Source organism: Tiliqua scincoides, chromosome 5 (genome assembly GCF_035046505.1).
Source record: "Tiliqua scincoides isolate rTilSci1 chromosome 5, rTilSci1.hap2, whole genome shotgun sequence".
Classification (NCBI taxonomy): Eukaryota; Metazoa; Chordata; class Lepidosauria; order Squamata; family Scincidae; genus Tiliqua; species Tiliqua scincoides.
Window position 1 is genome coordinate 40,592,323 of NC_089825.1, and position 15,176 is coordinate 40,607,498.

The following is a 15,176-nucleotide window of genomic DNA, read 5'->3' on the forward strand; positions in this document are numbered from 1 at the left end:
AGTTTACTCGGGGAAGTAAACTCTGGGAAAACCAGGGAAGGATTGTTAACTGTTAAGTTCTCACCAACTTCCCCTGTCCCATGAAGGGCCCTACGGGGAAGGAGGGAGGAAGAGGTCTCACTTGCTGATTTCTTTATGAAGAAAAAACCTCTGGAGGGGGTGGGGGGGCCAGCGGACCTGATCTGTGGATACCTGAAGTCTCTCCAAATGACTTGCCTAAAAACAGGAGCAGCTCGACCTGAGATCATTCACCAGAGAGGCAGGGCTGGTCTGGGAATTGTGAGTCCTCCGCGCGGAGGTGGTGATCTGATAGACCCTGCCTCCTGGCGATGTGAGAGCATAACCTATGAATGAAGAATGCCACCTTCCTCCAATGGAGAACGACTTGCCCATAAGCTTTCAAGAGCAGCTGGCTAGCCACTGACACAAGCAGATTATTTGGATAAATGGCTTTTTGCTTGTCATGCTTTTGCTACTAAGAGGTTATCTTTCACACTGTGGATGTTAACTGGCACTATACATTTATGGACCAGCTTCAACTGAAGTGCACTGTTGTAGTTTAACAGTCCTTAAGCCTGGGATGTTGGGCAGAGCCCGATTCTTGGGAACTTCCGATCCTTTCTCCTTACTTCTTACATCTCTGCCGTAAATGCAGTGTTCCCTATCAGTGACATAGAACAAAAAGAAAAGAAAATTCACAGAACATTGCCACAGTCTTTTCTCCGCTGCCTGCAATGTGGTTTGGCTTTGCATGGTGCCAAAGGCAGCTTTTGTACCAGTATGGAGGAAATATATGTCTGCTTGCTCCAGTATTTGTGGAATCAGGCAAGTCACCTCATTCCAGTTTTCCCAGTAGGATCAGCACTCTTTTCCTCCTGGGGAAAAAATAGAAACCTGAGGTGGGGGGAAGCAGCCATCTGAGTCCCCGTTTCCCTCTTAGGCTGATGGTTCTTGACTCTAAAAGCCCTACCAGAAACAGCTGGTAGGCTTGAAGCACACAGACAGCAGTGAGGAAAGCATTTCATTATTCCTTTAATCTTTTGTACCACAGAAACAGTCGGCTGCCACAGAAGCTCCTCTGGCGAGAGCGACCTACCTGCTAAAAGGTTCAACAGTCAGTACCAAGGAAAACATGACTCAGGGTGCAATCCTAACCAACTTTCCAGCACTGAGGTAAGGCAACAAATATTTCATTATCTGGAGGAAGCCTCAGTGACTGCCACCCAACTGCAGGATGTAGCACATGCCCCACTGGCACAGCTATGTCAGTGTGGGAAAGCTGGTTAGAATTTGGGCTTCAGACACACTGAGGTAGATCTAAGGTGATTGAGCTTTTAATTTTTTAAATTAATGGGAAGTTTCTTGTTTGGAAATATGACATTTTACAGTCAGATGAATCAAGCTTATACATAAGACTCTTTTATAAACAGAAAACAGCATATGGTTTCAAGCAATATTGCTATAATTTGGGCCACCTCCTCACTATCAGGTTATATCCAGAGAAAGTGAATCCTTACTAGGCACCACTGAAATGAATGTGACTCATGTTAGTCACAACCAACCGATCTCACTGATTACGATGGGACTTTATCAGGATATAATCCATTAATTAGCCAACTCTCTCTCTCTACATTCACCTCCTCTTATCTCCATACCTGATATAACACAGGGGCTTTCCAACCACTGCAATAAGGGTTTAGAACACTCTTTCTTGAATGCTTACCTTGTCCACGTGATCTTCCAACATGTTTGTTGGAAATGTTCAAGGAGGGATAATTTGAACCTGCTATGGTTTTATCTTCTGTTTTTGTTATTGTTTTATGACAGGATTTTTTCCCCTTAGCTCTAAAGTGTCCTTGCACTGGGGAAAGCCTCTTCCACTCACAGAAATGCTGCTTCTGACTTAGTCAAAAAGCACAGCATGAGAAGAGTGACAATAAATCCAGAGTTCTTCTGCTGCAGCATATACTTTATTCACTGCGCATTCTGAACTGCAAAGCAATCCCTGATGTGCTGCAGCACTGCAGTTTGAGAATTCTCCCAATGGAGCTTGAGCAAGAGTTCACAGACCAGCATTAATTCACTTGGCCCTTCTGCCCATGGTTCCCTTGGATGTGTTTGGTTGGTTTTGGTTGGTTTTTATGTGTATTTGTTTCATTGTGTTTGGTTGGTTTTTATGTGTATTTGTTATCTATTTTTGTTAGCCACTTCAGATCTTGCTGTGAAAGGAAAATGGGCTATAGCCTATAACAAGAGACTGTTGCACTTACATCAAGCTTTATCCTCCTCCTCCTCCTCCTCCTCCTCATTATTATTATTAACAGTATTTATATACCGCTTTTTAACTACTCTACCTGCTATTTAAAAAAAAAAAGTGGCTGGCTAAATCCATGGCAATTCTTCACAACACCTTAGCTACTGACATATATAAAAGCCATGGACCTGTGCATGATGCCCAAATACTGGGCTAACCTGCTTTTCTAATCAACCATCTTGCTTCAGTCTCCTTAGGATTCATCTGCAGGAATACATATGTTTGCACTAATCATCAGCAGCGGAGAAGTGGAACTTCCATACAAGTGCACATCAAATCAAATGCTGCAGGACCAAGAGGGTCACTGACATAGGTCACTCTCTCATTTGTCTGCATGTGCCTAAGTGTAGGCTGCATATGACTAGTGAAAGGAAGGCTGGGCTTTAGGGCAAACAGGTGTCTGCTCCCCCCCCTTAATATATCCTTTGCGGAATACTATTATTTTCATCATTCTATATTGTAACAACAACAAAAGCAATCTTCAGACCATATGGGCTTTATAAGGAGAGACACATCTGTCAACATTGTTAATTTAAATCCAGCCTAAATGGGTAGAGGCTACACAAAAGATGGGCTCACTCTACATTCATCTTAAACCTACTGCATTTATTAACTATTTTGTCACTTTGACAGGGAGGGGATTGAACTGATAGGATTTCTGTTATGCTCTCAAACTTAGGACTGTGATCTCTGTGTGTCATTAATGGGACAACATGACAATGCAAAGTGGACAGTATCAATAGCTCCCGCCAGGGTAACAAAGCCATTTGGTCAAATTTAACCTCACTGAATGAAGGTGCATGTTGAAACTGCCAGAGTTTTTCTTCCCCATCCCCTATGGTTGTGTTCTATTAATTTATAGGGGAAGAAATACCATAAGACATCTTGGGTACTTCCCAATACGAAGGTGGAATATTTATTTTAAATAAATACAGGACAGGTGGCAGTCCTTGGGGCAAGGTGAGGTAGATTACTCAGCTCTCAAGGTTACCTTGTTCGCTATTATTGTAGTCCCTTGGGCTGCATGTTCCAGTTTGGTGTCTTTAGCCTAGAATCTTGACGCAGGAGAAGGAAGCATTAAAAGACTGCTCAGAAGAAGACTGCAGCTGGTGGCCCAAAGAAGTGTCAATGTGCACATGTCTGATATTTTGCTTGCTTGAATGTGTGAAAAATAAAGCCAACAATGTTTGTATTCTAAGAACCTCCAGTGCTTCTTTCTCCAGATAAGTCCTTTCCACACTTTGGCCCTTCATGGAGTGCAAACAACCAAAAAAGGTTTATGGAGGGTTTGGATATCAGGTTGGGTAGACAAATGTTAACTGGATCTGGGTTCTTTCCAATGCTAAGAAAATGTTGTTATTCTATTTCTACATCCTATCCACAACTTCCTCTGTCACTGAAATAAAATATAGAAATACTAAACACTATCTTCTTCTAACTTTTTGGAGAACATGTCCTAGTTGATTAGCAAAATTCTTTTCTTATGCTGAACCAAACATGGCTAGCCTTCCTCAAAAATGCTGCAATCTTATACACACTTTCCTCGGTGTAAGCCCCACTGAACACATCAGGACTTACATCTGATAATCATGCATAGATTCCGCTGAAACAATATTAAGAAAACAAGAACTCAACCTACTCACTAATGCAGTGGTTCTCAAACAGTTAGCACCGGGACCCACTTTTTAGAATGAGAATGTGTCAGGACCCACCGGAAATGATGTCATGATCAGAAGTGACATCATCAAGCAGGAACATTTTTAACAATCCTAGGCTGCAATCCTACCCACACTTACCCAGGAGTAAGTCCCACTGTTAAAAGCATCAATATAGTCACCTGTTCAAAGTACAGATCTGTAACATTTCCCCAAATGCAGTCACATACCATGGTAGTATCAAGTCTAATATATTTAAAAAAAAATATTGAAATGAATGGGGACCCACCTGAAATTGGCCTGTGGCCCACCTAGTGGGTCCCAACTCATAGTTTGAGGAACACTGCACTAATGGAAATCTTTGTTAGGAAAAGAAAAGAAAAACACTTGAGGTACAAAAATATTGTACACTGACATTATATAAGATGTATATTTTGACACTTTATAAATTTGTATGTTAGAAAAACGGAAAAGACCTAGGCAATTTTCCTTATTACTAATGCCACTAAAACAGATACAGCATATGTCACCATATCTCCATGATATACTTCTCCTTTGCCAGGATTACTGGTAAACTGTTCCAAGAGTCAAAATAAAGTTTTGTTAAAATGGTCATCAGCTGAGAAATTTGTACCAATATGCAAATGAAGTTCCAACTGGAAAAAATCATTTCAGTAACCATTCTCTCTCTCTCTCTTTTTTTTTTACTTTCTTAATTTTCTCTCTGTGTAACTGGTTGTTAACTAGTGGCTTACAGGCCTAGTGCACACTATAGACAGATGACAACCAGCTGACCGACTGCTCAGTGCCATCTTCCTATATCCATCTTAATATTTACAGTCTGCAATCTCTATGAGATTCCCTCTGCCCTACTTCACATGTGGCCTTCTTCCTCCCAAAAAAGAAATATGCATATCTATATTTAACAGTCGGTTATCAAAAAGTGACAGGGATGATACCATCCCCAGGTGGTGTCAGTCCCCATGGCAGTCTGGTCAGGCCAATCTTTGAATCCCTAGTACTTGTAATAGTGGTAGCACCCAACGCACCATTAGGGTGTGATAGGGGGACACCATGGAATCCCAAGTGCAAGTATTTGCCCTAGAGCCCGCAGCAACATGACTATTCTATAATCAAATGTGGTTTACTTTCGCATTTTGCCAGGCAAGCAGAGACCATAGTTTTCTGGTCTGGATGTAATGGCAATGCAGGGAGAGAGGGGCAGAAGGAATTGTATGGTGGAAGGGGAGAAGGAAATCTAAATCAGGCAGTGCTGAACCATGATTTGACATTATATGCAAATCAAGGTGGCAAGTCAAGGTGACAATGATTTATTTTATCATACAGTAACAATTTGCCAATAATCATGTTCATTTGACGCATTTAGTACTCTATGCAAATAGAGTCCACTGCAGCACCATCTCAATAACTCTACTTATGTTTTTCAAAGCAATATTTGGTTGCTCCTTGTACACGATTTCATGAAAGTCAGAATCAGGAAGATTCTAATGCCTGCAATGTCTTATTCAACATTGCCAGCCACGTTGCTCATAGATTGTTATTTTGCCATTCTGTGCCTTCTTCCTACCAAATTGTCTCCATACAGAGAAGCTGGTGTATAGTGTTCATAGCATTATCAATATAATATTTTTACAAGAAGCTCTAATATTTGTGAGAAAAATACATTATTTTATATAAAACAAGACGAACATTTCTAACCACTAACCACACATGAGGGATGCAATCTATGTTCATTTATATTTTTAAGGTGCTTTATTTGCAAAATTTTGAATATGAACACTATCTAATAGTTAATGCAGCCATCTGGACTCCTTTGCCAGCAGATAGGCAATAAGCAAGGTGAATTTGTATGCTTCAAAAGAACACAGCTGGCTTATGTTAGAATACTTTCCTTATATCTTACCAACTGATATAGATATAGGTATATAGAAAGCTAACAAATAGTAACTGAAAGACATCCTGAAAATGTTTCACAAGCTTAAGATCAATATATGCCCTCCATTTATCTGAAACGTTTACTGAGAAAGGCAGTATATAAATACTTAAAACAAACTACATGCGTATACAAAAAGGACTTTTTGTTTAGTGACTAGTTTCTAGAACAGTGGTTCCCAAACTGTGGGTGTGGGACCCACCAGTGGATTGTGACTCAATTTTTGTTGGGTCGTGAAACTGACACAAACCCCTATTGACCACTTAAAAATTTTCCATAAATCAAAATCATAACACGGAATTTGTGTAGTGCTTTCAAATGTTCAAAGGGCTTCACATGTATTATTTTGACGTTGTCATAACAAACAACCCTGGAAGGTAAGTATTAATTTCTCAGGGGAGCTGAGGCCAAGAGGGAGCAGTTTGCCTAAGCCCACCTAGTAAATTCACAGCAATGGAGAGATTAACCAAGTGAGTTCATGGGATAGAAGTCCAGGTTTGCAGCTCTGTCTCTACCAGCTCCAATGTGCTGGTTCATATGAAGAAACAGAATTATGAGAGACTCTGTTTTCCCTGTATCAACTGTAATGTCAGCAGTGGGATCCATGAATCATCCAGGTGGATAAATCCATGAACACATCCAGAAATCTCATTATAGGGGAGAATCCACAAATATCACTTTATATTGGCAGCAAAAATGACCTGTGTGTCTTCTCTCACAACTTCCTTTCAATATGTGAAGCAGCTCTCAGAAGAATGCAGTACATTATGAGTGTAAGAAAATACAACATGACAAATATATGCATGCAATGGTAGGTGCGTAGCATTTTCTTCTAATCATCCCTTCCGCTTTATCTCTTACATTTCCAGTATTTAAAAAGTAAAAGAAATGGAACACTTACAGTCCATATATCTGTGGCGCAATCTCTAGCCTGTTCAAATGCATGTAGAGTTCAGTATCATGCTTCTTTAGCAAATGGTCTTGAATGTGGTTGACTTTTGCTACAATAGCAATTGATGGCCCTAAATCTTGAGGTCGTGCAAAAGGGATAGGGGTCATTGTCGATTCTTTCTCCTAGTGACAGGAGAGGAAGGAAGGAAGAAATTGAAATGCATAGTTAAATAAATGGATTAAAAGTCCATTAAAAGCAACAATTTCTTATTAATAAATGCTTAAGTGTAAATATTATATCCCCAGTTGCTGTGTTTTCCCTGGAGAGAAACTAAGTAGGATTCTGCCAGTAGGATTTCAGACTATAACATTACTTTGTTACAGTTAAAATTAACTACCCTACAAAGTCAGGAATAAAATAAAGAAAGGGAAAAACAAAAACAAAACATTAAAATGTTGAAACCTCATATGTTGCACAGGAAGTTATGAAATACTGCAATATCCAGTTCTAGATAAATTAAGAAATGGGAGTAGGCAGGATCACATAGTCCATCACTTATTGCAGCAGTTTATTATTTATTTATTTTAAACCTTTTTCAACCTTTTTCATCTCATGGCACACTGAGAAGGCACTAAAATTGTCAAGGCACCCTCAGTTTTTTGACAGTTGATAAGGTAGGCCACACTGCTGGCTAAGGGCTCATATCTCCCAATGGTCCTACTAATATATGACCCTCCCCCAAGCTTCCACACTACACCTGCAGACTATTTGCAGCACTCCAATGTGCCACGGCACAGTGGTTGAAAATCACTGGCTTACTGCTAACTTACAGCTAAGTGATATAGTCTAGATGCAATCTGGAGTTCATACATTTATCCACAGGAGGGATTCATGGGTGCCCACCATTCTGTCTTCACCATCTCTGTTTCTCCTGCTACACAAGACTAACATTGCTATTGTTCTGGTGTCATATACAAGCTACGACAAAAGTTGAACTATAAAATAAAATGAATATGACAGACACACTGTTTTACTCACAGTGTGACTGGAGAAATTGTGAGTCAGTCAAAGTGACTGACAACTTTAAAGAGTTGAATACTATGAAAGCTAGAATTTCTAAATCCTGTTGAAATGAATTGGACTTAAGTTAGTCACAACTCAGTTGTTTCACTATCTTCCAATGGTTCCCAGTCAACATTTGATCTCTTAACTCAGAGTTTACTCAGACTTAGTTAGAAATATTAGTCCCAACCTCACTTCTTATTAGATAATCATGTGATAAAAATATTTAAAATACTGGATTTCAATGGGATTTATCAGTATTTACCTTTTGACTGTCATGCTCATAGGTTGAAAACCAGTGTTCTGCAGTTTTCATAAGATGAGTGAACATTGCACTGAAAAGAAATAAAGTTTTAAATAAACATGATTTTCATGTCTTTCTTCAGAAACTAAGTTACAACTGCTTATATAATTAAAAACAGCAAAAACGATACAATAATTTTTTAAAAAAATATGGCAACAGTTGAAGCAAATATCCAAAGCTCAGCCAACACACACTAAAACCAAGACAACTGCAAATCAAGAAAAGTTGCAGGGAAAAGCATCAGTGGAGAATGAAGAAGTCTTGCTGGATGGGGAGAACCAATTTTCAGCTTGTATCAAACCATAGGCTGGGAAAAAGACCAGTCACTTTCTAAGGCAGGGAGTCCTGTAGGGTGGGAGCTAACACAGAGAAGGTGTGTCCCTACTGGCCAAACATCTGATGGCAATGGAACACAAGAGAACTTTCTCAGTTGATCTCAGGAGACAGGCATTTACAGATGGGGAAAAAAACCCTTAAAGTACCTAGTGTTGTACAAGCAGACGCTGCTTTATGGCAGTTGCAAAGCAGCAAATGCTGGTGCATGCTGCAGGTCTGCTGGTGGAGCGGCCTTCTGCATGCTGGTGGAGCCCTGGAGACCTGCTAGAGAAGCTAAGCCAGCAGAGGGGCTTGGAAGGAGGCAGAGTGGGGGTTGTACAGGGTGGAGGAGAGACCAGATTAAACCCAGGAGGGGGCAAGGGTTAAATTCTGAATTCTGATGCCCTTCCTGGGCCTAATCCCCCTTCACAGATCAACTCAGGCTTGTGCCAGCGATTGAGTTGGTGCAGGCCCAAGTTGAACCATAGCAGCTGCTGGGGTTTACTCCGGGACAAGGGGACAAATGTTCCCTTACCCTGAGGAGGCCTTCAGCTGCCCAAAATTCCAGACACTATTGCATTGGTGTGTAGGGATTTAGATAGGATTGAGCTCCCTGGCAACTTGAATAGCCTTTCTGAACCATCACAACTGCATTTTGTCTTGTTTGGGAATATCTGAAGGCTCTTTCAAAGGCACACAGAGCATGCTGAAAGAAGAGATGACCAAAGTGTGAATAACTGTAGCCATCTTTTACTGAGACAGAAATGGGCACACTTTGTGCATCAGCTAAAGTTGCTAATAATGGTACAAACAGAAAATACAAGAAAAGGAAGTAACTGAAACTTACTAGGCATCATGTTCCAAGTATTCAGGGTTCAACAGAACTTTCATTTCTTCACTGTTAAAAAAAATGCATTTGAGTTTTTCTAGAAAATTTCTCTGATAACTTGTAGAAGAACTGTATATAAAATACTCTTTATAATTAAAAAGAGTAACTCTACTGAAGACAGATGAAGTCCTTACTCTCTCTAAAGATCAAAAACAAATTAGCTGCCTTGTCTCCACTACAATGAAGTAACCATCTAATTATTCCAAATAACAAATTACTGAATGCCACAATGTATTATTTGAATATGCTTGATCCAGAATAATTGATCACTGCACAATCTATCATTGTTTGTTGAAAACAAAAAATACAGTTACTGGTCAAACACACAATATCAAAACAGTAATTCATTTTAATAGAAACTCTTTTTATCACTTTTTAGCAGCAATTAATCAGTGACAACACCTCTTATCCATTCTCTTCTCTGGCTACAGTTCTAGTGGAGAAGCAGGAGAATAATTATGGACAATATGAGATTACTTTAAGAAATCTGACTCTTCTTCATATGTCCAGCACACTTTGGTCTGGGATTCAAATATTGATATGGAACACCACCCCCAACCATTCTGGAGACTTTTCAGCCCTACTTCCTGCTGTAGTTTCTTGTAATCTCTGAAAAGTCACTCTTGAGATTTTATTTATTAATTAATTTATTTAAAAGTTTTATATAATACATTTCCCATGTTCAAAGTGGTATACAATTAGAAAATAAAAGTACAATAATAAAAACATATAAAAACATAAGAATAAAAACCACTGAAAGCAGTTTAAAATTACAAAGTTAAACAATATGGATAAAAGTATAAAAACAGCAACAGCACAAACACAGTGGCATAAAAACAGCAATCAAGGATAAAAAAGATTCCTAGGAGGTTCCTCCTCCGTCCTCAAAGGACAAGCGAAATAAATACGTTTTTAGACCACTCTGGAAACCATATAAAGAGGAGGTTGTTCTCAAATATGCTAGTAACTGATTCCAGAAACATGGTGCCGCAACAGAAAAGGCCCTGAACCTAGCCACTACTGCCTTCAGATGGTGGCGGTATCCTAAGCAGGGCAGGTCCTATTTGACAATCATAGGGGATGAGCAGGATTATACAGTTGACAAACTGTGATGCAACAAGAATGGGGGAGAGGATTAACAGGGATGGAAAATCTTCAGACCCCTCCATGTGTACATTGAAATGACTTCTGCTGGTGCAAGGGGTTAACCAACCAACTCCAAACATTATCAGGCTGTCTAATAGATTTGGTATCATCTACAGAATATTTAATGGGGTAGCAGTCAGCATATCCTGTGTATGAACATCCTCCCCTCTCTTATTGATAATATCAGTAGACTGATAGTATCTTGGAAGGAAAAACAAAAGGGAAGGTTCCTGGATTCATTCTTTCAGGGAGGGTTGTAGCTCAGTCGTAGATCACAGCGGCCCACCAAATGCCCCAGGGAGCACATCAGATAACAAGAGACCTGCATCCTGGTGCCCTCCCTTGCATCTGGCATTCTGACATAGCCCATTTCTAAAAACAGGAGGTTGCGCATGCACATCATGGCTTGTAACCCGTAATGGATTTTTCCTCCAGAAACTTGTCCAATACCCTTTTAAAGGTGACCAGGCCAGACGCCATCACCACATCCTGTGGCAAGGAGTTCCACAGACCAACCACACGCTGAGTAAAGAAATATTTTCTCTTGTCTGTTCTTACTCTCCCAACACTCAATTTTAGTGGATGTCCCCTGGTTCTGATGTTATGTGAGAGTGTAAAGAGCATCTCTCTATCCATTCTGTCCATCCCCTGCATAATTTTGTATGTCTCAATCATGTCCCCCCTCAGGCGCCTCTTTTCTAGGTTGAAGAGACCCAAACGCCATAGACTTTCCTCATAAGGAAGGTGCCCCAGCCCCGTAATAATCTTAGTCACTCTCTTTTGCACCTTTTCCATTTCCACTATGTCTTTTTTGAGATGCGGCGACCAGAACTGGACACAATACTCCAGGTGTGGCCTTACCATCGACTTGTACAACGGCATTATAATAATAGCCATTTTGTTCTCAATACCTTTCCTAATGATCCCAAGCATAGAATTGGCCTTCTTTACTGCCGCTGCACATTGGGTCGACACTTTCATCGACCTGTCCACCACCACCCCAAGATCTCTCTCCTGATCTGTCACAGACAGCTCAGAACCCAACAGCCTATATCTAAAGTTTTGATTTTTTGCCCCAATGTGCATGACTTTACACTTACTGACATTGAAGCGCATCTGCCATTTTGCTGCCCATTCTGCCAGTTTGGAGATCTCTTCTGGAGCTCCTCACAATCACTTCTGGTTTTCACCACTCGGAAAAGTTTGGTGTCATCTGCAAACTTAGCCACCTCACTGCTCACCCTTGTCTCCAGGTCATTTATGAAATGGATGAAAAGCACCGGTCCCAGGACAAAACCTTGGGGCACACCGCTTTTCACTTCTCTCCATTGTGAAAATTGCCCATTGACACCCACTCTCTGTTTCCTGGCCTTCAACCAGTTCTCAATCCATGAGAGGACCTGTCCTCTAATTCCCTGACTGTGGAGTTTTTTTAGTAGCCTTTGGTGGGGGACCGTGTCGAACGCCTTCTGAAAGTCCAGATATGTAATGTCCATGGGTTCTCCCGCATCCACATGCCTGTCGACCTTTTCAAAGAATTCTATAAGGTTCGTGACCTTATAGAAGGTTTATAGAAGTTCGTGACCTTATAGAAGGTTATAGAACCTCTATAAGGTTTGACCTCTACCATCTCCAGGTAGGTCAGGGAAAAACAGCTGTTTGAAACCATGAGCCGGGGGGGCGGAACTAACTTTCAGCGAAGTTGCAGTGAACTTCGGGGGTTCCCGAAGAGACTTCGAAATAGATATGTTTTCATGTGCCTAAACAACTAAGGCACGCTTCGGTGCCAGGAAGACGTTACGAAGAACTGAGAGCTTGAACGGGGGGTCCTTAGAAACAGGCAATTTCAAGGATTTCTCTCTGTTTTGCTCTGTGCTGAAGCTTATCTATCCCGGGCGACATCTTTGAGAAGCTCGGAGAGCTGAAAACCCGTCCTCCCACGGCCTAGATACAACAACATTGTAGCGAAAAAAGCTATTAAGAGTGAGTGAACTTGGCTCGTTAAAAAGTTTTACTGAGAACTGTAAGTAAGAAGTCTGGAGGAGGAGGAGATAATTCAAGATTATTCACGCTGGCCGTTAGCCACCCAGGGGGGGAATAGGTGAATTGGTATTTCCCCTGCTGGAGTAAGTACAAGATTATATATTTTTTAATGGTATGTACTGAAGAGAAATAAATAAGTAATCTTCAACGAAGGAAATAAAGTTTACCTTCATTTTCCCAGCAAAAAGTCTTTATTTAAGCCTGGACACTGCTGGTTTTGGTTTCTCAGCAAGAGGCTTGAAATTTTTTTCTTTTCTTTTGGTCATTTAAAGGCATACTAACCTAATTTGACTGTGGATTTGATTGACTTTTTTGGATATAAAAATTTGGAAAGTAGCCCTGGATACAAAATTAGAAAGTAGCCCTGCAGGAAGTGGCTCGAGTTGGTGTTGATAAAAATGGCTTTTGAAAATCTAAAAGATGATCAAGAAAGCCAGGCCTTGTTGGTGGACTTTCTGATGGATTTTAGAAGAGAAATGGAGCAACAAGTCAGAGAACTCTCTGAACAAATTGGGCAAATAAGCTCCTCCCTTGTAAACTCGCGGGAACAGATTATAAACAATAGAGAAGAAAAAAGAATGGATCAGATGTCAGGTGAAGTTAAAGAAGTGGAGTATTTTGAAATGGGACACGAGATGGAAGAAGCAATTGTTATAATAACTGGGAATCTTAAGGAAGAAAAAAGACGAAATGTTCAGAGAGCAAGCTGTCTCAAGAAGAGGAAGAATTTATGGATTGAATTCAAGAATAACAGAATGAAAAAGAAGAAAGAAAAACAGAGGGGGGGACTTAAGAAGAAAAAGAGGAAGTGGAAGAACCAGTAGGAGGACTAAGAGGGAACACCAATAAGATAGAGTACAAAGTAAACAATAAGAAGAAGGGCGAAATGGTTGAATAATAAATAGAATTTTTTTAAACATATTAAATTAAAATAGATGTAAATGAAAATTTGAAATATAAATATTGTGGAAATTAAGTGGTATTAAGATAAATATTTTATTAATTAGATTAAACTAAAGTGGATGAAAAGGGAATTTGGAATATAAGTATTGTGAAAATTAAAGTGGTAAATATATGAAATAAATTAGATGGAACTGCAATTTTGGAATATAAGTATTGTGTAAAATATAGTGGTATTAAGACAAATAAAAGGGTTATTTTATAAAAAAGAAGGTAAATAAAATAAATTATAGATGTCAATTTATTTTGGAGAAAATATTAAACCTGTATTTTGGGTTAATAAATATGTGGTGGATAAGCGAAGTATAATATTATTGTAATTGGAGATATTTGTTTTTAGATGTGATATTAGAAATTAAGAATCAGATAAGAGATTGTATTTGAGGTTAGTTTAGTGGTAAGAAGAGTCTATAAGTAAAAATTTGAAGCCTTTTTTGATTGGATAGTTATGGAAAATGATGTATAACATGTTATAAGAGATATTGAAGGAGGTAATACCATGGTAATCGGAGACTTCTTTTTTAGATCTCATATTAGAAATTAAGAATCAGATAAGAAAGATTTTATTTTAGAGACTAGTTTAGTGGTAAGAAGAGTGTAAAAGTAAAAGTTTGAAGTGTTTTTTTATGATGGGATAGATAAGGTTAGAGGAAAAATATGGAATGTTAAAGTATTAACCAGTTGGGTTAAAGAATATGATAATTTTTGTATTGATTATTAATTTCGTTTGGATTAATGTTTGTTGTAATCGATGGCCACCACCCTCGTGTGTAACCTATGTAGTCCTAGCCCTAAGTCTATCCAATTTTCCTTACCTGTATCTGTAATAAATAAATAAAGCATTATATATATATATATATATATATATATATATATATATATATATATATATATATAAAAAGAAACCATGAGCCAGATGGACCAAATAATCCGACTCACTATAAAAAGGTAACCTCCTATGCTCCTAAACCCCAATTGGTGGTGGCTATTTCAAAACCTGATAGCACGAATAATCTCTTTGGCAATGTAAGATATTCACTTCCCATTATGAGAGGAAATGTGCTTGCTAAAAAAAGCCATTATTTAAATCAGAAGAATGTTCCATGTGAAGTTGTAGATTATTCTTGGGGATGAAGCATTCCAACAACTAAAAGTGCTCTTGAAAAATCTTATGAAAGAAATCATGTGGGTAACGGACAATCAAATGGATTTTTAATACTAATAGATGCCTGGGGTGAATGCCATAGGACTAGAAGGAACATGCGGAGAAATGATAACTGATTCCAACATGCAACTGGCTTTAAAAAGAAAAACTAAAAGCTTTATTTACAAAACAATAAAAGCACCAAAATGCAATTCACACCTAAACATTTATTGGAATATTTATGCATTCACCATTTGTGTGAAGTGAAAGATTTATGCTTGAACATACCACTTATTAAGTGACATATTTTGAAATTAAATTATAGTTACGTAATGTGTAATAAAACTGCACAAATATTAGCTTCAGAAGTCACCTGTAAAATTGTATTTTATTGCTTAGCACATAGGCACAACTACAGATTGACACTTATTACTTGCAGACCTGACAGCGAAGATAGAAGTGGACAGCACAGGGGATGAAAAGCTTCAGGGCCTTGTG

The 15,176-nt window shown here is 39.1% G+C and overlaps 1 protein-coding gene across 4 annotated transcripts in view; it reads right to left on the reverse strand.

Annotated features, from left to right (window-relative positions):
* Window positions 1–15,176, reverse strand: part of TBC1D5 (TBC1 domain family member 5) — a 354,766-nt gene that overhangs the window by 105,511 nt on the left and 234,079 nt on the right. For all 4 annotated transcript variants that reach the window (XM_066628542.1, XM_066628543.1, XM_066628540.1 and 1 more), the window contains 3 exons: window positions 9,344–9,394; window positions 8,143–8,212; window positions 6,825–6,997 (listed from right to left, as the gene is read on the reverse strand). In XM_066628542.1, the coding sequence (XP_066484639.1) occupies window positions 6,825–6,997; window positions 8,143–8,212; window positions 9,344–9,394 (294 nt within the window). The remainder of the gene's footprint in view (window positions 1–6,824; window positions 6,998–8,142; window positions 8,213–9,343; window positions 9,395–15,176) is intronic.